General features: G+C 39.7%; 1 protein-coding gene across 13 annotated transcripts in view; it reads right to left on the bottom strand.

The window, feature by feature from the left end:
- Positions 1-23,997, bottom strand: part of LAMA2 (laminin subunit alpha 2) — a 4,753,606-nt gene that overhangs the window by 775,144 nt on the left and 3,954,465 nt on the right. For all 13 annotated transcript variants that reach the window (XM_044064325.1, XM_044064371.1, XM_044064344.1 and 10 more), the window contains one exon: positions 10,256-10,380. In XM_044064325.1, coding sequence (XP_043920260.1) covers positions 10,256-10,380 — 125 coding nt within the window. The remainder of the gene's footprint in view (positions 1-10,255; positions 10,381-23,997) is intronic.

The following is a 23,997-nucleotide window of genomic DNA, read 5'->3' as shown; positions in this document are numbered from 1 at the left end:
CCATACTACTAACACACACGTTATTCTATCCACATTCTATGTTTGTCTTATCACATAGCATGTGTTTCTCACTATTTCTAACGGTACTTTACATGGCATTGCCCGATTCCATACTTTCAGAGGCTGACAGGTTTGAGACATGTATAATTGACGTGGGGGACACAGCCTTAACTTTCCCTGCTGTGAGCGGATCACACACGCACACTTGCATTTTCTAATTGTGGGTTACGCGCAGGCGCACATGCATATCCGTATTCTGTTTACATATGTTTACTGGGTCTGTGTGGTTACGTGGTCTGTGTTAGTTGTGACTGTCCCGGTAACATATCTCTGATCTGGTTGACGGACGTGTGCGGAACGCACTTTCACCTTTACACATGTGACAGTCTTTGCGGCATGGACGCATTACGTACACGTTCACATTTATATGTTCTATAGTCGTAATTCAAACGGGACTGCATTCACGTTTGCCGGTTACTGTGACCACTACACGTTAGCTGTTCTGTCTCATTTATATGCATACCCATGGTACTTGGCTAAATTTACATACCCCCCACCCCACCCACCCCCCGCACTCACTTACATCACAGGCATCCATTCTCCTGCTGGGAAAGGTGTGGTACTACATGTTAAACATTCCTTATTCCCTCCCGCTCATGGCCCAGGATGCATATGTCGTGACCGCAGGGATATTCAGATCACAGGGGCTTATACCCCCTACACCTACAGGCCTTCTATTGTCAGGGTGTTCCTGTGGTGCTTTGGGTTTGGACTTGTCCACCTAGTGTACGGAACTGCCCTGACTGTGTACAAATGTCAGACGAGTCACATGGGCACGGTTTGTCTGTGTCTATGATACCATATCCCCCCCCCCATTATTCCTAACTGTGTGCGCTGATTGGCCGGCGTGCCCGTTGTCGATCTTGTTATAGTGATTGCACACAGTCTGGTCGACCAGACCTATTTCCATTACTAAACCTCTGTATTTATAACCTGTCTCGCTATATTACATGGGTTTAACATTGCGTGACGGCTTTCACTGAGCCACGGACATGTCCATTGCTTAGTTTGGGGCTGTCCCGCTCTGCTACACACATTTAACATGGCGGAACAGGTTGAACAGCTCAGCAACGGTGACATCGGGCTCTCCGTCGTTGTTTATTATTGCATCGCTATGTTGACTTTGTTTCACATAGCGTGACAGTGTCAACATTGGTAACGGACACAGTACGTCCGCACCGCCGCGGGTGCCGTATGTCTGCATTTGGGTGGCGGACAGGCATTATGCTGTGCCATTATGTCTGGGAATATATGTTTCTTTCCATAGATGATATGGCATACTAGCAATGACCCGTGTTTGGGTGTGGGTACTGCTGTATTTACCCATGGCAAGGGCGGCCGTAGGTCAAGTGGTGCCCTAGGCAAAAGGACTCCATGGTGCCCCCACCACATCACCTGCTACCCCCATCCTGGTCTACCTACACCAAATAAATACTGGGAAAGTGACCCTAGTAGAGCGGCGCCCTAGGTGGCTGCCTAGTTGGCCTATGCCTACGGCCGGCTATGTGTGTGGTCCCTCGGGCATCGGCCTCGGGAACGCACCACGTCTGCCATGGGTATATCTAGCATTACACACATCTGGGCGTGGTTTATTGCATTAATGTTCCATGTGTACAGACACGTGTGTTTGGATAACCTACGATAGCTTCTGCTATTGGCATACAATGCTGTCGGTGGTGCCGGTTACCATACATATGCCTTTCTCAGAAGCAGACTTCACACTTCTAAACACTAGTGTGGTCTCCTTTAAGGCCCCTGAGCCAGTGGTAAACATTACTCACACCGCTGAATCACTTACATATGCCTTCTACCAGCACCTACAGGACTGCATGGATCAGGCAATCCCATACAAAACTGAGACTCTGTACCAGAGCCAAGCGTCCGGTCTGGTGGACCCCAGCCATACACAAGCTGTACAACGACAGGAGGAGGCTACTACAGGATAGAGCAGAATCCTTGTAAAGTAAGACACCCTTGCTCATTATATGTGAAGAACTACAAGCTCTCATGAAATCATCCAGGGCAAATTCAACAGCTAAATCACCAAGGACTCTGAAGACAATCATAAGGCCTTCTTTAGCTATGTTAGATACCTGGGAGGACACTCCCAGATATGTTCAGACTGGGTTCAGAATGATGTGAAGATTACTGAACCTACACACATTGCCAACATACTGGCTGACAGGTTCGGTGCAGACTTCTCCCCCCCCTCACTCCCACATGGAGAGATATCTAGACCAGAGGATTGTAGCCCCCAGAACATCTGTAACACACAGGTGGGAAATGCTCTCTCCAAGGCAGTGAACACAGCATCCATGGGACCAGATGGTGTCCCAGCTGTGTACTCCATGAACTCAATGAGGAATTAAACCCACAGTTAGGACAGCTGTTTAATCTTAGCCTCACCTCGGGATACGTACCCATGTAGTGGCGCAAGGCGACTGTAGTCCCACTTCACAGGGGCGGTGCCTCCACTGACCCTGGTAATTACCATCCCATTAGCTTGACAAGCCTTATCTGCAAAGCCATGGAGAAGGATCATAATGGAACTCATAGATAGAGACATAGGGGACTTGCATACTTTTGATCCAACCCAGTTTGGCTTGGTCAAAGGCAGATCATGCCTTTTAAACTTGGTTGACTTTTTAGAAACAGTCACCAAGGCCATTGATGAGGGTAGAGCAGTCCATACAGCCTACCTCGACCTGGCAAAGGCCTTCGACACAATACCCCCCTCAGGTATCATTGATGACATAATCAGCTTGTATGTAAACCCATACATCGCAGGTTGGGTTGCAAACTGGCTGAGTGACGGAACCCACACGGTCAGAGTTGCTGGCGCCATGTCGGACTCACAGCCAGTCACAGGTGGGGTCCCACAGGGCTCAGTCCTGGGTCCACTCTTTTTCGGCATCTACATTTCCAATGTACAAGCAAACACAGGGGGGTTATGGCTGACGATGTTTGCAGATGACTGCGGACTGGGTGCCATAGTCGGAAACACATCTGACACGGATATCCTTCAGAAGGGCCTCACAGATATGGATAACTGGTGCCACAGACATATGGCCTACAGCTAAGTGCCAGGAAATGCATGGTCATACCCTTTGGGAAGAACAAGGTTACCCCTAGCTACCATATAGGTGGCAATCCACTAAGCACAGAGGATGTTAACAAGGATCTGGGTACCCCAGTTGTCCGTAACCGTTCGTTCAACACACACATTGCTAAAGTAGTTAGGTAGACCTTCTACATTGCCCACCTGCTCATGTAGGGATTCACATCTAGATCAGGGGAGGTCATCGTCCCCCTGTACTCATCACTCATTAGACCTATGATTGAGTACAATGCCCCATTCACAATGTATCTGACCCGACACCTGCAGCAGCTGGTAAGGCCCCAACAGTTCATTGCCAAACAGATGCAGGGTCTCAGGGATATGTGTTATGCTGCCCGACTGAAAGGACTCTGGCTCTATTCGGTCGCATACCACTTGCTCAGAGGTGACCTGTGCCTGACATACAAGGCCATGTCGAACCCAGATTTGATGACTATGCTTCACCTAAAGAATCTAGATCCCTCAGAACCACAAGGGCAGGGGACTTAAACCTTTACACGGTCATTATTAGAACGTGCTGGAAGGACAGATTCATCACCCAGACACTCACTATGCTGTGGAACTACATCCCAGTACATGTGAGGCAGAGCACCTCGCTGGCCTTGTTCAAGAGGAGTCTTGACCAATGGATGGGAAATTGCAGATATACCCCAGAGATTACTTCAGTGTCACTGCTTGACAGAGGTACAGCAATATAATAGGCATAGTTTTCTGCAAACTGAAGGGGTGGCGAGGGCAACATAACTATGGGCTAGGCTTATAGATGCCCTTGGGCGGACAGCCTACTGTGAACCTATGGACCTATGTACCTATGTTCATAGTTTGTCCCATTCACACTTGTCTATCCCCTGTCCTCATTCATACGTGGATATTTCTGTGGCGCATGATTGAACTATGTATTACCTGCAGGTATGATGTGTACAGTGCACATATGTCACGGTTGATTACAGTGTATCTGTGTGCCTACCTCTGTGATACTGAGGACTACCACACATGCTTCACAGCATTACATGCATATGTCCATACTATTATTCGTTGGCCTGTGGGGGGTTGTCAGGGCAACAGTTACATGTGTCCCTGTTTGTGCATGCATCATGGTGGTCTCTGACTGGACTACATTGCTATCGTGGGATGGACAGTGGTGTTGGTGTGTGTTTGGGTTGTGTTTCCACTGCCGATATGTCAGTGGGGGGTGGGGTTGGCATATGTTCCTCTTTGCAGGGGGCCCCATCCTGGACATTTGTGTCATGCGTTGACACTTGGCACATGCCATATGTCCTGTGATATTCCCACAGTCGTGTATGCCTTCCTGCATTACTACTGTGTGTTACTGACATTTTGTATCTGGTACGCATGGCTATTATGTTGGATAGCTTAGCCTATTCCCATTATATGACATACCCATTCATCCAGGCATATACCTGTTATTCAATCCTTTGCATTGGCTGTGGGTGTTTGGCCATCCGGCACCACTTTTATCTACATGTGATGTCCCACCTTCACCTTCTTTGCATGTGGCACCCTGTTGGGGTGTCCTGCTTGGTGGGCAGATGTTCTGCCCTATGTGTTGTGTTTGACATGTCTGCTTAGCTAATCATCGGTACGGTGGCTGCACATACTGCTTTGTCCAGATGTGTACAGTTATGGACACCGTGGCGTGTGAATGCCTATGGGGTTTTGACAGGTCCATACCACATGCGGGATGTATGCATTCTGCCGACACATTCACATGCAGCCATTTGGATATCAGTACCTGAAGTGGGATGTTGACATGTGGGGTACATATTTGCACACGTGGCACTGCCTAGGACAATACTTCATACTACATTTGAGGTATACCCACTGTGTGTAGGTGTGCAGCTGCGCAAGACTGCTAGCTGGGTTGGGTGGATGGTCGTACATGGGTGCGGGTTACGTGCTATGACGGGGCTGTTGTGTATTACATTTGCATGCATGGGTTCTGCTTCTGGATATTACGCTTCGGCATATGCCGTCCTATGTGTATGCGACGGGCACGTTGCTGGGTGTCGTGCATGTTGCTATGCACATGTTTGTCTATGTTTAGGCTATCTGGTTTCCTTCTGGTTGTTATATAGACACGGCTGCCCGGCTGTGTACTCTCACTACTGCTGGTGACCATGCCCATGGGGCTACTTGTGTGTAGGTGCGGCGCGATGACATGCTGCAGTACACCTTCACTGGGTATGCCCACTGACAGTGCAGTGCGTGACGGACACGGTATTACGCGTATCCTTTGTTCCTTGGACGGGTACAGTTTGGACTTCGTGGGTTACTGTTTGGTTCTCCGTTTTGTGTAAACGGGTACTATGTTGCATACTCTGCGTACGTTTCATTATCCACGGACACTGGCTGGTGCGGTTACTATTGCAGGCGGCCTGTGACAGTCAGCACTTTAGGTTGCTCCTCGCCTGCCGGCTTGGCCACACCTACAGGCGCATCCTACTTGAGCTCGCGCACGTGCCTTCTGCACGTGGTTGTGGTTGCGGCGCGCACTATGCATGTGGCACTGCTACGCCGATTATACACTGCACTGCCGTCACACGCCTTACACCGGCCTTGCGCCGTGCTTCATGAATCCGGGGGGCTGTTTTATTGTGCAGGGTATTGTCACCAGGAATAACACAAATGCTATAATTCCTAAACAGTGATGGGTGTGTGTAGCAGACTAATCAAAGAAATACCACTTGCAGAAGGAGTGTCACCTGTGAAAGAGGTATTGGACTGAAATGGGGGTAGCAAGTATGAGAGGTTGGTTTTAAAAATGCTGGTTGTGCATGAACTTGACCATAGTGGCAGCTTAGGAATTGAACCGATCTGCATGGCCATTTATTCATTATCTATCGTCAAAGTATATTGTTTTGTATTGTTTTACTGCACTTACAGTTTCATTACATTAGCAGCCATACTCTAGTTAAACTTTCATAGGAAGCCTTATAGTTTTATTGTTTAGTTTATATGTTAGTCCCAGGTTAGCTTACGTTTGAGTAAAACATTAAGTATTTTCCAGTATCATTGTATCTGCCCCATCATTACCACCAGCACGTATACTTTGTGCACTGGGTGTGTTGTACCAGTTTTCTTTGACTGTGACCATGATTTTATATCACAGATTTTTGTGTTCCACCATTCGGCTTCATGACTTTTCTGTCTGTGCTGCATTCTACTTGAAGATCTTAGGATCATCTGAAGAAATACAGCAGAATCTCTCTATGCAGTCATAGATGCTAACATAGAACTGGACCAGTACTTGATTATATATCAGCGCTAGTTGATAGTAAATAGGGTCTGGCCCCATATCTCTGATATACAGAGACAGTCAGTAACACCCAAACTAACATATCCTTCACATAATCTCTAAAAACTTCCCAACTAACATACCTCTCCTAATAAATGTCTATGATACATAGGGACACAATTGGGTTGTGTTGCATGACTAAGCTTGGGTTGCTTGACTAGGCTTATTAAGGCCATGGTAGTTGTTAGCCTATATACTTGTGAACCTTTGTTAACATGAGGCTGAACTCCCATAATAAGCCAGTTGTAAGTCCAGTGCTAACCCCCATTTTTATTCTCTTTGGATTTAAGTTATTCTTTTTAGGTCTGATAGGGCTGCCAGAACATAATCATTTGAAACATTCTCAGCTCCCAATATGCTTATATGGTACAGTTAACTACTTGACCAAAGTCCATGTAGCATATGCCAACTATCCCTTGTAGTCATCTGACCAAAGAATGTTGTCATTTTATCCAAACTGTCCTACATGAGGAATCCCTTTGCATCTCTGAAAATAGATATCGTATTCATACATGGCAATCAGTACATGAAAACTAACACAACCGTAAAACAGAAACAGTAGTAGCAGTGGTTACTTTTGGCAACAAAGGGCATAGGCAGCATAATAGTAGAATCTTATAACTTGGTTCCCTTACCCACAAATGGTGCAACCCTGGAGGATATTCATATTAGCTAGAGGGATTTGTGAGGTACAGCCACCTACAACATGTTAGACAACCTTTATGGAAACATTTGAGTAACGGGAGTTATTTTTAAAGGCAAAGTATGTTAAGGAGTTGGCACTTGAGCAGTACAAATAACTAGTACTAAAGAACATTAACAGAGGTAAAAGACTACCCTTCCTACACACTATTTTAAGATTCCCCTTCCAAGGCTGCATAGTTTTTGGGACAAGCACTTATTACTATAAACTCTGTAATTCACCTGGTACAAAGTTGTGTGAGTTCAGACTAGTGGGCTTATTCAAGTAGAAGGACTGGGTAGAACAGTACCGACATGGGGTGCAGCAGAACTGGCAAGGTGCATTACTGTTCTTTCTTTGTTTTTATTTGTCAGGTTATTATTTCACATTTATTTTTTATATCACTTTTCAACAGCTTGCAGGTACCCTTAGTTTATTATTTATTTTTATTTATTTATTTAACATTTGTTGACCGGGAATGTCCGACTAGGTTCCACAGAGCCTGTTTTCAGCGGAGGCCCGGGGAGAAACGCTCCAGATGCATGTCTTTGGAATGTGGGAGGAAACCGGAGTACCCGGAGGAAACCCACGCGAACACAGGGAGAACATGCAAACTCCACACAGAAGGCACCCCAGCCGAGAATCGAACCGGAGAACCTCTTGCTGCGAGGCGACAACGTTAACCGCTGCACCACTGTGCCGCCCATATGTTTGGTATGTTGTTTTTCAATGACATGTGAGTTGGGATTATAAAACAGCCTTTTATAAGTTTATTGCAAACCCTGATTCCTTTTGGTATGGTGTTTGTTAGACAGGAGGAATGCATTTCATCCACTTTCTGAAACTTTGTAGTGATGGCACAGTAAGCTTTTAGGTTGCATATGATTTGTAATGCAATGTGGTAAGCTGCATAAACAAGCAGAAAATAAAAAAATATTGTCTGTGTATATTAACACAGCTTTAGGAGAGTACAGATTTTACAGCATTCTTGAATAAGCTCACTAAAATTCTTTATGGATGGTACCCAAGCTGAATGGTTTTACAGATGGGTCTATATTAGAAAACTGATAGTTGTTTTCAGCGAATGCTCACATGAGCAAAAACGCTGGATATGGAACTCCTTATTGTGGGGGGGGGGGGCTGTACCCCCCACACCCTAACTATATATTCCAACTCCGAGCTTACACTACAGTGTGGAAAGGGCAAACATCCCACTCCTCACTGTACCAGACCTCACAAACACACTTTCAATTTCCAGCATTTTCGCTCATGTGAGCATTCGCTGAAAACAACTTTTGGTTATCTGATATAGACCCTTTACAGATGACCTTCCTGAAGCACTGTTTGCATTTTAGGACCAGGGATAATTCTTTAGCAATGTGGAATAGTAGTCTGTCTTTTCCACATCTACTATTGAAAGCTGACTTAGCTATTGAGTGCTTCTAATGCAATAGTGCACCTTTTTTTCTGTCACATTATGATTAGTCCTATTCCACCAACATTAATGCATCCTATACTGCTCATCTCGGGACATAGTTGTGGTGCTCTTTTCTCATATAACAAACAGCAGTAGGACATTATGTAAAAGCACATCAACGAGCAGTAAAATCCATTACATATTTTTCCATTAGATGTACATCCAAACAAGTGTGCTGCAGAAACTATTTAAAAAAAAATCACATTTGTGTCTGCCTCTAAAGTGAAAGATGCAAAAAAAAAAAAAAAAAACAAAAACAAAAAGTAGCTCATATAAGCACTTCTTCCCTACATTTCAAAGTGTAGTGATATGGTTTTACTATCAGCATAGGGCTGTAAATAAAATGAGCACACAGAGGAAACTGTTAGCATTTCCTGAAGAGTTAAATTACCCTTCCCCCAAGGTACTGAAACCTGAGCCATCACACTAAAAGCTGTCTGAATGTAAACAATAGGATCACCTGACCTACCAGCTTAATCAAAACAATGAGATCTGCAGGGAATCTTGACACTCTCCCTTTAAATTAAAGTTAGTAAGCCTCTACAGTGATGTTGTTATTGTGTCTTTCAGATTTTCCTGGTTAGGGGTCACCACAGTGGAACTCCGGTCTGCTAATGATCGGCAGCAATTTTTTTTAAAATTGCCAGCTCTGGCGCACAACCTTCAACGAAGGTATGCCTATTCATGCATATCTCCACACAGAAGACGCTCTAGCTGAGAATCGAACAGGACAACGTCTTACTGTGAGGAGACAATGCTACCGCAGCACCACCAAGCCTCTACAGTGATATGTTTGTATAAAATAAAGCTGCTTATACAGAACCCACAAAGACTCTTTTATTGTGTCCTAGACACAAAAGCGACAAATCATAGTAGGTGAGTTAGTTTAGAAAGAGAAAGAAAAAGGGGGGTGTAGGAAAGAAGAAGAGGGAGAGAGCCAGTTACTTAAATGCATGAGAAGGACATATTATAGTATTAAGTAGGGTAATTAGATATAGGTAAATTGAGCCTAGGAGGAGAATTTAGTCAGGAGTAAAAAAATAAAAAAATAAATGTACATGCAAACAAACTATGCAAATACCCATACTGTTTAGATCCCTATCTAGAAATTATGAATTGAATATCCATGATGGGTCAGACTATCATATCTGATTGGCTCTGATCAGCAGTCAAATGCATTTCTTCATGTCAGGCTAAGGAGTTGCCTGTATGCCTGCTTGTTTTCTTTCTGTTCTAAAATAAATTATTTTGTATTAGTCATTTTCTGCTCTGACTCTGCCCTCAGTGAACAGCACCGATAATTCCATTTTGATCTCTGCATGTTAATGTGACATTCTACAAATTAAGACTCATTTGAAATGCAACTAAATAAGTGCTATTACAGTTAAACACATACTCGTCATGTCAGTAGATTTACAGCAGCAATAATGTTGTCCAAACCTGTAATTTCTCAGTGAGTGATGGTCAGAGCACAGGGCAGCTGCAAGATGTAATTTTAGCAAACCTTTTCTTGCAGTCTCTCATAAATCATTATGATGTGGCATGCCATGGCACAATGTTATTAATATGTGCATTTTGAGATTATTTAAGGTCAATACCAACCTTATGCTGCAGCCTTTACAGTCTCCTTGTTTATCTCTGTAATTCCACAATCCAATAGGCTTGTCATCAAAGTAGGTTTCCCCCATACAGCCTGTAAAGGTAACTGTTTTCACAGCATCTGCTTTCTAAAGAAAAAATGTGACAAATACCAAAAACTTTTAATTTTGCAGGGTATCCCACATTTCTTTATTCATTTGTTAACTGGCTGGGTAGATTGACCAAAAAGTAACACTTTGCACTGGATCTTATAAAAGAACATTTCTGCAAGTATTCCATGATTATCCAAAACACAGAAATGCAACAAAAACAGAAATTAGTAAAACATAAGACTTACCTGAGTCAATTCTGAGCCAAAAGCAGGAAGATGAGGTCATGTTTTGTCCAACAGCTTCAACATATAAACTAATTCTGATTTTTTTCTATTTATACTAACTACTTACATACTAAACAATTTTTTTATAAACATCTTTACTAAATCACAAGTAAATAGTAACACAGGTGCACGTACAGTAATACAAAAGTAAACAAACCATAGTAGAATTTTTTCATGCATTATACACATATTAACTTTTTAACATTCCTTAACTCTAGCATTACCTAAATTCCTAAACATTACTATGCATGTATCGTTCACACAAATTTTCTTTTTTTTTCTTTTTTGAAGGATCCCACCTGATCTCTTCTACAAAATCCAGTTTTGATTTTTATTTTTGCAAGGCAAGTGTAGTTTTAGGTAGTTGTGAAAGAAGTAAATATAGGCCTGTAAGCAGAGGTTGTTGATGGATTATTGGACTTGGTAATAAGAATTACAACTGCCTCCTTCCACAGCTTTGAACATGTGTGTTAAGTAAGAGGTAGGTTAAAGAGTTATGTCAATAACGGATATTTTCACCATATTTTTTGTGAAACCGGGGCTTAAGTGAAAAAGCCCCAGCAGGCTCATGATTAGGTACCACAATTATCAGCTGCTTAGTTTCCTCATGAGATATCTTCTTGAAAAATAATTTTAAAATATAAGGCTCTGCTGGTCAGTTGTTGGGTATGGAGATTCCTGAGGGAGTTATAAATTCTTTGGCAAACTGCTCAGAGCAGAAGGATGGATGCAGGTGAACTGTCTTTGACTGGCTTATTAATATGTTGACTATGCTCCAAAAATGTTTAGGAAAAAATTTTAATAAATGTTGAAGTTTGTATGTTATGCAGGTAAATGGTTTTATGCCCATTTTACTGACATTTTACCTGGTTATGAATGCTGACGTGCAAGATTATCCTCTGCAGTTTAGGTTTATTTCCATGTTGCTCAGGCTGTGTCACTTGATTTCAGTAGTGAGTGATGCTCACTAGTTAGACAGGACAACTGTGAATATTTATTGAAATGTTTTACTACTGGATAACTGTTTTTGGAAATTGTGTTTCACCTGGTAAGGTAGTATAGATATGGTATAGAATGGGTGGAGGCTTCTTTTTGTGTGTGAGACTACTAATTAGTGATTACACGGTGATCATGGATATTAGGTGGCTGACATGGATATCTAATTTTTTCAGGTTGCTTAGTAATGAGGAGATCAGGCAGGCTGCAATTACCTGAAGCAATTGTTGTTTACTTAATCACATGCAGGAAGTGCAAGTCTGGTAGAAACTGTTAATGTCATGAACAGCATGGATCAAATGTTGAATGAATATTGTATTACATGTGGTTGGTACACAAATCTGTGTCAAGCCTCGACAATGAGTACCATATTCCATGCTTTTGTTGCCTGATTTTGTGGCTGATCTTGCACAATTACATTGCCTGATTCTGGGGTTCCTATCAGCAGACCGAAAACGCATGTTTTCGAATGTGTCTTGGTCGAACTGACAAAACCAAAACTGCAAAATATCGAAGCGGCATGTAAGTGAATTCTTTCGCTTGGCCACTTCGGTACTTTGCCATTTTCGGCACTGTAGTGCGGTCTCGGAGTTGATATATTCAAGTAGGGGGGGTGTGGGGGGCAAAGCTCCCCACTGAATCTCATGTTTTAATGTGCTTACTTTTTTTTTTTTTTTTTTTTTGTTGGAACAGCGATTTTTTTCCCTTGGAAAAAAATCGCTGTTCTGGCAGTTCGGTTTTGTAAGCTTTCACTTACATGGGGTCGATTAATCACCGTTCACTTACCTAAGCATTCGGTGATCTAATATAGACCCCAATTCTGGTGTCTGAATCAGTGGTAGTTTTCAAAGTTTTCTATCTATATGGATGAATTCAAAAGTATCCAGGTTCCCAGTAGAATTTTTTAAGCTGCTTAATTTGCAAGGAATTGGGATATAGAAAGTAGGTTAAGGAGTTCTTTCTTTGATTTTTGTCAATGCAAATGCCTTGGATCAGCTAGTCGACACCCCCATAAGAGGTGAAGATATCTTGGACTTGGAATTAACCAACATGAGTAACCACTGCAGCATCCCTACAGTGTCATCCTCCTTGTTAGGATCCAACTACAAAGTGTTCAATTTCGAATTAACCATCTCCACCGACCCCCCCCCCCCCCCCGCCGATAGGGTCAAACAAGGAAACTTCTTCAAAGCTGATTACAGCCTCCTGATGGAAGGTTTAAGCAGCTTCACAGCCCGCTTCCCCTACAGAGGAACGGGCACATATATCCAAACTTACACCAAAGTACTTTACTAGCATTTATATAGCTACATGGAATCAGGAATATCTAATAGGAATAAATCCTCCTCCTCAAGGAAGAATAAACCTGTCTGGTGGACATCTGCAATAAATAAGCTCTATAATAATAGGAAAAAATTGCTGTCCAGGATCAAGAAGGATCAGGTGCATAATTGGCAGCAATCTCTCCTTAGCCTGAGCAAGCAAATAAGAGCACTAATGCAATCATCCAAAGCAAACTTGTAGGAACAATATTTAAAATCTGTCCCTATTTTTGAGCCTTTGTCCCGCCCAAATTTTAGGCTTTGTCCCGATTTCATGCACCAAGAGGTTGAGAGGGATGATAGGACTTGTTGGCAGGACAGACTTGTGTCCCAGAGACTCCCCCCTCTGTGGAATAGACTCCCGCTCCAAGTCAAGCAATGTACTTCATTAACGCTTTTTAAGTGCAACCTAGATAACTGGATGGGGAACAGAAAATACTCCCCTGGGATTCCACCTATGTCACTGCTGGACAGGGGCATTGGGTGCTGACATGTTGGCTTGGTTAGATTTGTAAGGGCCTCAGGGCCAATAGCCTAGTAACTTCCTATGATCCTATGATCCTATATATGATGTTAATTTGTATATGACAGCATAGCACAGCACTTGCATTCCTTATTTTCATTATACTGTGAAAGTTCACAGTGCTCTTTATAATTTTTTGCACTTTTTAAAGTTTAAAGTTTTTTGTACCTTTTAAAGTTGTATTTTCAAACTACTGTAAGGGCTGCTGTTCTGTGCTGAAATACACTGCATCTAGTGTTTCTTAGTTAGTATTAGGCAATTGTTTGTGGTTCCTTAATATTTGCGGCTAAAAACAAGTGATTTTAATTTAAGAGGGTCAAAGTTTGCAATTTTGTGGCAAGAGAGGGCTGAATTCACCTTTCTGAGTTGGGAATTGTTGGTGGAAAGTTCATTTTGTACTTAGCTGATTGGCCTTATGGCATAGTTATTTAAAACTTGCTTTTTTTCTGATCGAATATAAAGCTTGTGTTTGCGTGAAGCTGCTCTTTGCACAGCAGTGATTACTGGTGCCTTATATACGTGCAATTGCCAGAAGTTGAAATTTCACTATATGAAACACCTTTGGACTTTACCTCAGTCCCGCTTACAGTGTAACTAGTTGGCATAGTGAGCATCATTTACACATTTAGTTAAGATTATTTAGGTCTGCCTTACCTTATTATAGCACCCAGGACTTTTCCTGCTCAGACAGCATCTGCTTTGTGTGCTAGGCAGCATCACTGGTTAGGTTAGCTCTAGATTATACCAAGTAACACCCTACCCTTGTCCATTTACAAACAACCTTCACTCCTATCCCTTGTAAGCACACATTAAGACCTAAGATTATGGATGGGTTCTTTTGTGCAATCTCTGCATCCAGCTTGGTGGACATGAGCATCCTGAGGCAATGTAACAACTGCCTTATGAACAGTGGCAACCACTTAATTCTCAAACGGTCAAATATGGTATGTGTGAAATGTAGGTACACATTGACAATGGAGGCTAGACTCTCACATATATACATCAAAAGCAACACACAGGTTGTCAACAACTCACATATCACTCAGCATACCCACAAATGACCACACACATTGACCAATATATGCGGAGGTGCTCAAATATAAATTACCCTTACCTCAAAGGCCTCTCGGGTACAGTCCTAAAAAACTCTGCATGCACACAAACAAACAAGACAATTTCCATCACTACACATAAAGCCACATCTCATTGTGTCTCAACTATCAACTATCAATCCCATAAAGCAAAACACTCCACAACCTAATATTCTGTGTATAGGAAACACACTGATGTCCCTCTTTCCAGGCTGGATAAGGAGAAGTTTAGTTGCTTGTCAGGAGCCAGGTTTCGCCAGATTGTGCAATCACTCAAGTCACTTACACCTCTGTACCAGTATGGCTCAGTTATAGTTCATGTAGGCATGAATGACCTGAGACATACCTCCTTGGACTATAGGAAGAAAGACTTGATTGAACTTTTAGAATATGTATCACAGGAAGATATGAACCGAGCACTGAGCAGCATTCTACTGTCTCCAAGTATAATGTCACAATACCAGCAGAAATCGACTTTAACAACTTGCTTAGCTGCTTGTGTCATTCTAAAGGGGTCTAATACTTTTTAGCATTGACTTGTCAGGTTGACAGCCCATGCTATTTTGCCAGAAAAGGTCTTCTCTAGGCTTTTGGATATTGGCTAAAACATTATCCACCCCATAGTGCCTTTTTTGGGCATTGCCAAACAAATAAACCTTTTAACGTAACAAAAGCTGCAAAGGACAAGATAAAGGTGTTATGGCTCAGTACTAGGAGTCTCAACAAGAAAGTGCTCTCCCTGGAAGCTCTCCTCACATTGGAGAATGCTGACATCTGTGCAGTTACAGAAACATGGTTCACAGCCATAAACTGCACTCTGGCAGTGCATGGCTATAATGCGTTTCATACGTTCCTACCACCCACTGAACGCGAAAGAGCAAAAAGTGAAGGTGTATCTATCTACATAAATGATAAGCATACCTCAAGGTTGGTCAAACAATATGATATGCTTGAGCTACTCCATGTCCATCTAACTGTGGGAAAAATCCATTACCATATTCTTGCTAGCTACAGCTCTCTCATCATGAACCAGGAAAGCTATACATCATACTAGAAGTTACTAGAATCACTCACCAACCAGCCTGATATCATACTCATGGGCATACCTCTCAACCTCTCAGTGCAAGAAATCTGGACAAAGACTGACAAAATGGGGCCAAAGGCCCAAAAATAGGGATATATTTTAAATATTACTTTTATAATCTTAGAAAGTTGCTAAAGTAACAGAATTTGTTTTAATGCACATTTTCTGAAGGATTTGAAGTCGGAAATTCAAATGTATGTCATTATTTAGTGACTTCAATCTTCAGATCATCCCAGTAATTCATCAGAAAAACACAGATGTTTTGAGGAACAGACCAAAAATATGAGCAAAAAAATCTGGAAATTCTGCGAAAATCTGTACAGCTGAGAGTTATGTTCATGGGTGATTTTAACTACCACTCCATTAACTGGAAGGCATATACAACCACTAACATGCAGGTTCAAAGATTTCTTGACTTTGTAAATTCAAATGCCCTGAGGCAGCTAGTCTGCTCTCCCACTAAGGAAACAATATCCTAGATCGGGTATTCACAAATATGGCAGGGTGCTGCAGCCCCCCTAGTGTAATGTCCTCACTGGTATGATCAGATCATAAAGGTTTAGGTTTCTAGATTTAGATTCAGGTATGTTAGCACCATTGTTCTGTTTAACTTATATACTTATACAGAATGTCAAGTACCAAACTGTTGCATTTAACTTTCACTTTTAATTTTTGCCTTTATTTACATTTTTTATTTTTATTTTTATTTTCATTTTTGTTAACAAATGTAGGTTAGGCACTAGCACTTTAAATGTCTCTAATTAAATAATTAAATAATTAAATAATTGATTGTTTTATTGTTGATTGAATGAAGACTCTTTGGTATATATAGAACCTGTAGTTCCCATGTATTACTGGATCGGATGAAGCGTACTTAGGGTACGCGAAAGCACTTATCTATACAATAAACCTGTTTTTACAATCGCGGTGGTCTGCTTCCAGTGTTTCTACCTTTGGATTTTCTTTTCTTTTTTGAAGTGGACCTATGGGAGCCAGCATTCATTGTGTATTCATATTGTTGTGCTGCTGAACTGTTCGCTGTTTCCACACGATGGACAGTGCTGCTGTGGAGCTAGATTACGTTCCTGAGAGACCAGACCTGAAGAGGAAATGGACTCTACTTATGGAGAAAAGAGACAATCCTTTTTTGGAAATGGAATTTTTTACATCAGGTACATCGAACATAACAAGTAGTACTTATAATGTACCTGAATTTAATACATTGTTTAAAGATTTAGAGAACACTCTTTACAAACTGCTCAGACTTGTTTGGCAGCGGCGCAACCTTGAAGCCTGCCTACATTTTAAAGTTGTACCTAGAGGGATGAGAGTTCTTTGTAGGCCATCTTATGGCAAAAGCCATCCTGATTTACTGAAAAGATGGCAACAACTCAACCTCGAACTGAGCTATAATTATATAAAATTATTAATTGAATACTTTACACCGATAGAAAATGATTTGAACAGTAAGGTTGAAACCATATATAATGATATCTTAACTCGATTTAAAGGGGAAATGTTCATGAAACAGTTAGATCACTTATTGTGCCAAACATCTACATATGGTGACAAGCTGCAGCAGATAAAGCTCCGTAAGCTGCAGCGTGATTACCATGATTTTACTAACAGCTAAGTATTTGTTTGGCCCAGATACCGTGACAACAGAGAAGTTAATCCAGATATTCAACCTGTAAATTCAGCAGGGCAAACTGACTTGATTGATTCACAAAGCGTACCCCCATTAAGAATTGAGAATTCAACTGATAACATTTTTACGTCACAGATTGGGCTTCCTGAGTTTTCTACTCAGGATGTAGTGACTACACCTCCGCCCAACCAACTAGCTTTACCGCGACAGCATCAACATAACATGGGAGCCAAACCGAAAATATCACAGAGCAACATCGAGCGTTTTTTACCGCTACCTGTCCAGATCCAGGGAGCTTCGAGGGGCAGGTCAGACAGTCGAGGGAGGACCAAAAGGAAGCACTCAGACGAGCAACTAGGGCGCAAAGGCAGAATGAGAGACGGACCAGTCTAGTTTTTAACTTTTCTGATTATGTATTGTCAGAATTGGATATTGAGTTACTGAACCGAGGACTTTCATACATACCAGCTCAGGTCAGTAACGTTGCTGAAATTTTAACAGACTTGAGACTATTTATTCATTTGATATCTTTAAAATTGTTTTTTAACAAAAATAGTAAGAAGAATATAGAGGCTAATAATACTGAGTTTACTGGTTTTAAAAGGAGAAGTGTTTTTACACCGGCACCATCACCTGTTGTAGAATGTTTCTTAAAAGTTTGTGAAAATGATTTTTATAAGTATTATTATGATTGTAAACATGTCTCACTGTTTTCCAATATGCACACTAACGAATGGGATAACATTTATTCCCTGAAACATGTAAGCAATCTTATGATAAAGCCGGACGATAAAGGGGGAGGCATTGTGCTGTTATATACTGACATGTATGTTAACAGCATGATAGAGATGTTAAGTGCAGTTGACACATATAAAACAACAGAGAAAGCTGATCTAGATAAGATAATTTATGGAGTACATCAAGAAATATATGATTTTATGATGAGTAGGCAGATTGATTATGATCTGTATCTCTACTTTCTTGTAGAGAAACCTAAAGTTGCAACCACGACTCCACTACTCAAAAGTACAGTAACACGAACAGTTGCCACCGGCTTCACAATACAGGGTGTATCCTGTATAGAACTATAAACGCCAGAAGTAACAAATGAACTGGTGTAAGAAATGCCCAAATGCAAACTCAGTTGAAATTCATTACACCAAAATGTATTCCACAAAGACAAGAACAGCAACATGGGATTGAGTGCGCTTTCTTCCATTAGTATCAGACTTCATCAGAATCCAACTAGATGGCTGTCACCTGCCATTAAATACTGAATTCACACCCAAATTATTCATTTAAACAATCAAGTATTCAGATATTAAATTATTAATACATTGCTATGCTCAAATGACTTCTATATTAATAAATATATATTAAAAACATTTTTAATATAAAATTAAAACTAAAGGCTCTTGGACCTCATACAACCAAACTAAGAACTTTTTTTAAAATGTTTAAAATTGTTTAAAAAATATTGGTACCAAACAGACAATGAATAAACATTCTATGTAACCACTCTATACTACCATGTCTCATAATTACTGATGCATATAAGTAATAAAATAAAATTGATACTATAATACTGTATCTCATAGATGTCATCTGATCAACTATTAGCGAATATACATCAATATTTAGTTCTATAATTGTAGCAATATACATAATAATGTACTAAAATGTATAGTAAAAGTATAATATATAAATAAATAATAAATGGTACAAAGTCAATTGATCAATAGTACTGTCGACAACATCAATAAACACACAATAAATTTACTTGTTAGGTATACCATAATAATAGTAATTCTATGACCATAATGTTATGTATGTATATGTATTTGTAAATACATCAATAATAAAGCAATTGAAACAATTTTTTATATAATATTGTATATTATATTATATATTATTGTGTCAGTTTAGGGTCATTGGCCAATAATTTCAAGGCCGGTTTAATGGAAAGGTGGTCATTCAGTCCATTTGGACCACATGCATCAAGTCTAAGTTGCCACATTAATTCTTTAAATTCTAACTGGGATTCCCAGTCACCACCTTTATCCCACATCTTGACCTCTTCCAAAACCCAAAACTTAATATTGGTGTTAACGCAAGTCATACAATGCCTGTACAATGCATTGTTCTCATTGCATTTATTGATGTCCCTAGTATGTTCATAGATACGTTGCTTTAATTTACGTTCGGTCTTACCTATATAGTATTTGTCACAAAACAAACAAAGGGCTAAATAAACCACTCCTTTTGTTTGGCATGTAAAATAACCTCTACTTTTTAAATTTACATTTGATTTTTTCAAAAAAAGTTTCTTACTATCCAAAATAAATGTACATTGACCACATCTTCCACACTTATGAGTCCCCACCTTCCGTTGTGTTCCTCCCCTATACTGATTTTTCTTTCTCTCAAATAGTTCTTTAAAGTTTGTGTTTCTCCTGAAACCGAATCTTAATGATTCTTGAAAAACTGTACAATCAGTATGGATTTTGGAAAACATTTTCCATGCTTCATTTATACCCCGTTGTATCCAATGTATATTTTTGAAATATGTTAACATTAAACGGGGCATATCAGATATACTCTGCTTGGTGTTATTTGTAACCGTGAAATCAATGGTTGGTACACCATCTTCCTGTACATTGGTGGTCAGAAGTGGGTAATAGTGAGAATTTCTTCTCTTTAAAACATCACGCTTCACATTCTTTATAAGTTTAGTTGGATAACCCCTCGCCTTAAATAACTGCTGCATAAATTCTAATTCAGCTTTACATATGTCATTGTCACTTGTCATCCTGGATGCCCTAATCATTTGTCCTTTGACTATGTTTTTCCTTAAATATAAGGGATGGTCACTGTCAAAATGGACATATGAATTGGAAAAACACTTTTTCCTAAAGATCTTGGACTCATACTTATTTTTAAACTTGTTTTTTGTGATTGTTACATCAAGATAATTCACATAATCTACATGGTGTTCATAGGTAAATTCCAAAAAGCAAGTTGTAGTGTGTAAGTATTTGATAAATTCCTCTACTTCATCCCCACTACCATTCCACACTATAAAAATATCGTCCAAAAATCTGAAGTATGAGACAACAAATTTCCAAAATTTTGATTTGAACACAAATTCTAACTCCCAGAACAACATAATGATGTTAGCATAGGTGGCTGGGTGGCTGAGACTTTGTCTGTCTATATAGAAAAGAAATTGAGACCTCTGGTTTCTGATATACGTTCAGTTTTAAAAGACACATACCAGCTGCTGGATGCTCTGAATGAATTTACAAACGGTTTACCTGCGAAATGCCTTTTGGTTACACTAGACGTTAAAAACTTGTTTACTTCCATACCTAATGATTTTGGTTTGGAAGCTGTGAGATCAATTATGAATAGTAGCAAAAGATTTACTAATAATGAACAGATACTATTGAATGCACTCCTTGAGTTGGTATTATTGAACAATGTTTTCATGTTTAATGACAAATTATATTTACAACAATGGGGGGTTGCCATGGGGACCCCCTGTGCAAACACCTATGCTAACCTAGTGGTACACTACTGGGAGACAACTTATCTTTTTAATAATGATTATTTCAAGAAAATATGCCTATATAAGAGATTTGTAGATGATGTGCTTCTGTTTTGGAATGGCACTTTAGATGAGTTGTTCTTGTTTATTCAACATCTGGAATCTACTACTTCTTTTTTGAAGTTTACCATCAACTATTCTTATACCAGCATAGATTTTCTAGACATTACGATCATTAAGGATAAGCAGCATTCTTTAAGTACAACTATTTACAGGAAAGAATGCTGGAAGAATACACTGTTACACTATAACAGCATGCATCCCAGATTCATTTTTGGAAATATAGTAAAGAGCTAGTTTGCTAGGATTAAAAAATTATGTAGAATTCCTAGTGAATTATATACACAAGGTATTTTGTTAGAGAACCTGTTCATAGATAGAGGATACAATCCAGAGATGGTACATTCCATTAAGGAAAATTATATACCCACAGGAGCAACGTGTAGGTCTGGTGAAATGATATCTAAACAACATAGATACAATAAGAAAATTTTTGATAAATCTAAGGTCAGTTTTAACATCCGATACACCAGTGACAATAAGGCTATCATGAACATAATAAAAAGGAATTGGCATATACTTATGACAGACCCAGAAATAACAAACATAGTTGGACTTACACCGACTTTTGTTTATCGTAATAGTAAGAATTTAAGAAGACTATTATGTGTTGAGCGAATGGATGAGTATAAAAGGGATAGACCAGAAACTATAAAGAGACCAGGCACTTTCCCTTGTGGTAAGTGTAGTATGTGTGCAATGATCACCACAGAACAAGTTTTTGTACATCCTACAATAGCCTTTAAATTTGAACCAAGACTAATGGCAACATGTGAAGATATGAATTTGGTATATTTAGCTGATTGCCAATTCTGTCAAGCTTTTTATATAGGCATGACAACCAGACGTTTAAAAGAAAGGATATATGATCATGTCTATGATATTAAGAAATATGACTCAAAAAATGCATTGGCGAAACATATCATGAACAATCCAGGACACATGTTTGCCTTTAGAGTTTTACAGATCATTAGACCAAATAAAAGGCTAGGTGATGGTTTCAATGACTTAGAAAAGAATGAATTAAGTTGGATCTTAAGACTCAAAGCACATCATCCCCCAGGGCTTAACCAATATGTGAGTGTTAGAGCCTCTTTGAAAGGACGTAGTCTCAAATAAAATAGATAGCCATAGAAGCAGCAGAAAGTTTACATTTATGCATAGATATAGATATTAATATTAATTTTAATAGAATGAGTATGCTACTACATCATGTACCATCTATTTAATTTCTCTTATGAATCTTCGCTAGATTTATTAATTAGTCAGGGGATTCAGACTGTACTACATCAATTAAAAAGAAAGGAGTGTATTTTATGTCTATATGTTTTATGTATATATATTGTCACACCTTTCATGTCTTTTATGTTTTATATGAACAAACAGCATTGGTTTATAAATTACATACCAGTTGTCATCTCAGTTTGTCATATATTTATGTATAGGTGTTTGAAAGATTCAACATCTACTTTACACGTAATTGACTAGGATCATTTTTACAGTTATCTAGAACATAAACAAATAATAACATACAAATAAAAATACATATAAGTTATATATTTTTTAGGTTTCTAGATTTAGATTCAGGTATGTTAGCAGCATTGTTCTGTTTAACTTATATACTTATAGAGAATGTCAAGTACCAAACTGTTGTATTTAACTTTCGCTTTTAATTTTTGCCTTTATTTACATTTTTTATTTTTATTTTCATTTTTGTTAATAAATCTAGGTTAGGCACTAGCACTTTAAATGTCTCTAATTAAATAATTAAATAATTAAATATTTGATTGTTTTATTGTTGATTGAATGAAGACTCTTTGGTATATATAGAACCTGTAGTTCCCATGTATTATTGGATCTGATGAAGCATACTTAGGGTACGCGAAAGCGCTTATCTATACAATAAACCTGTTTTTTACAATTGTGGTGGTCTGCTTCCAGTGTTTCTACCTTTGTATTCACAAATATGGCAGGGTGCTGCAGCCCCCCTAGTGTAATGTCCTCACTGGTATGATCAGATCATAAAGTGGTCTCCTTTGAAATAAAGGTAAATCTAGCCCCCCCAAACTAACTACAAAAACCTTAATAACTTATCTAAGGTAAATTACTCCATATTAATGGACAGCATAGGTAGTTTCCAAGCTCCTGCAAATCCAGAAAACACAAAAACCTATGCAGAGGCATAAAATAGCCCTGTATGACCATATAAACAACTGGCAGTACCAGATCAAAATAAATTCAGGCCAAATCACAAGGGCAAGCCACCCTGGAGGGCCCCTGGTATTAATAGGTTGTACAACAAAAGAAAGAAAGAAAATCCTGTCTAGAAGTAAGAGGGAATGTGTATAGCAGAACAAACAGTCCCTCTTTTGTCTAAACAAGCAAATCAGGCAAATAGTCAAGTTTCCAAAAGTAGATTCTGAAGTAAAATTAGCTTTCAAAGCTAAAGATAACCATAAGGCATTTTCAGTTTTGTCCACATTCGTAACAGCAACACCAAACATGTATAGTATTACTTGTAGATGGCATCACCTATACTCAGCCAGAAGATATAGCAAATCTGATGGCCAATAAATGTAGTTCATATTTCAGCTCTCTATTGCCACCTGTTCTCCTCCAAGAAATACCCTCCAACACTCCACTACCCCAATTATCTCCAAAGAACAGGTTTCCACAGCAGTCTCTAAAGCTAAAAACATGGCTTGAATGGAGCCTGACAATATACCAGGCTGTTTCTTAAACAGCTTAAATCAGAACTTATCTAGCCCATTAGGATCTCTATTTAAAAACAGCCTCCGGACTAGCTTTGTCCCGATAGAGAAAAAAGCAGCAACAGCCACCCCTCTGCATAAAGGGGAACCATCTACTGACCCAGGAAATTACAGACCTATAAGTTTGACTAGTCTTATATGTAAGGCCACGGAAAGAATAATCATGATCCTGATAAATAATGATATAGGAACCTTCAAACCCTGGATCTGAACCAATTTGACTTTTTCAATGCAGGTCATGTCTATTTAATCTGTTGGATTTCTTTG

Source organism: Protopterus annectens, chromosome 1.part0 (genome assembly GCF_019279795.1).
Source record: "Protopterus annectens isolate FY-2018-M chromosome 1.part0, PAN1.0, whole genome shotgun sequence".
In the NCBI taxonomy this organism is placed as follows: domain Eukaryota; kingdom Metazoa; phylum Chordata; order Ceratodontiformes; family Protopteridae; genus Protopterus; species Protopterus annectens.
Note: the sequence above shows the minus strand (reverse complement) of the source record. Positions and strands in the feature narration are given on the sequence as shown.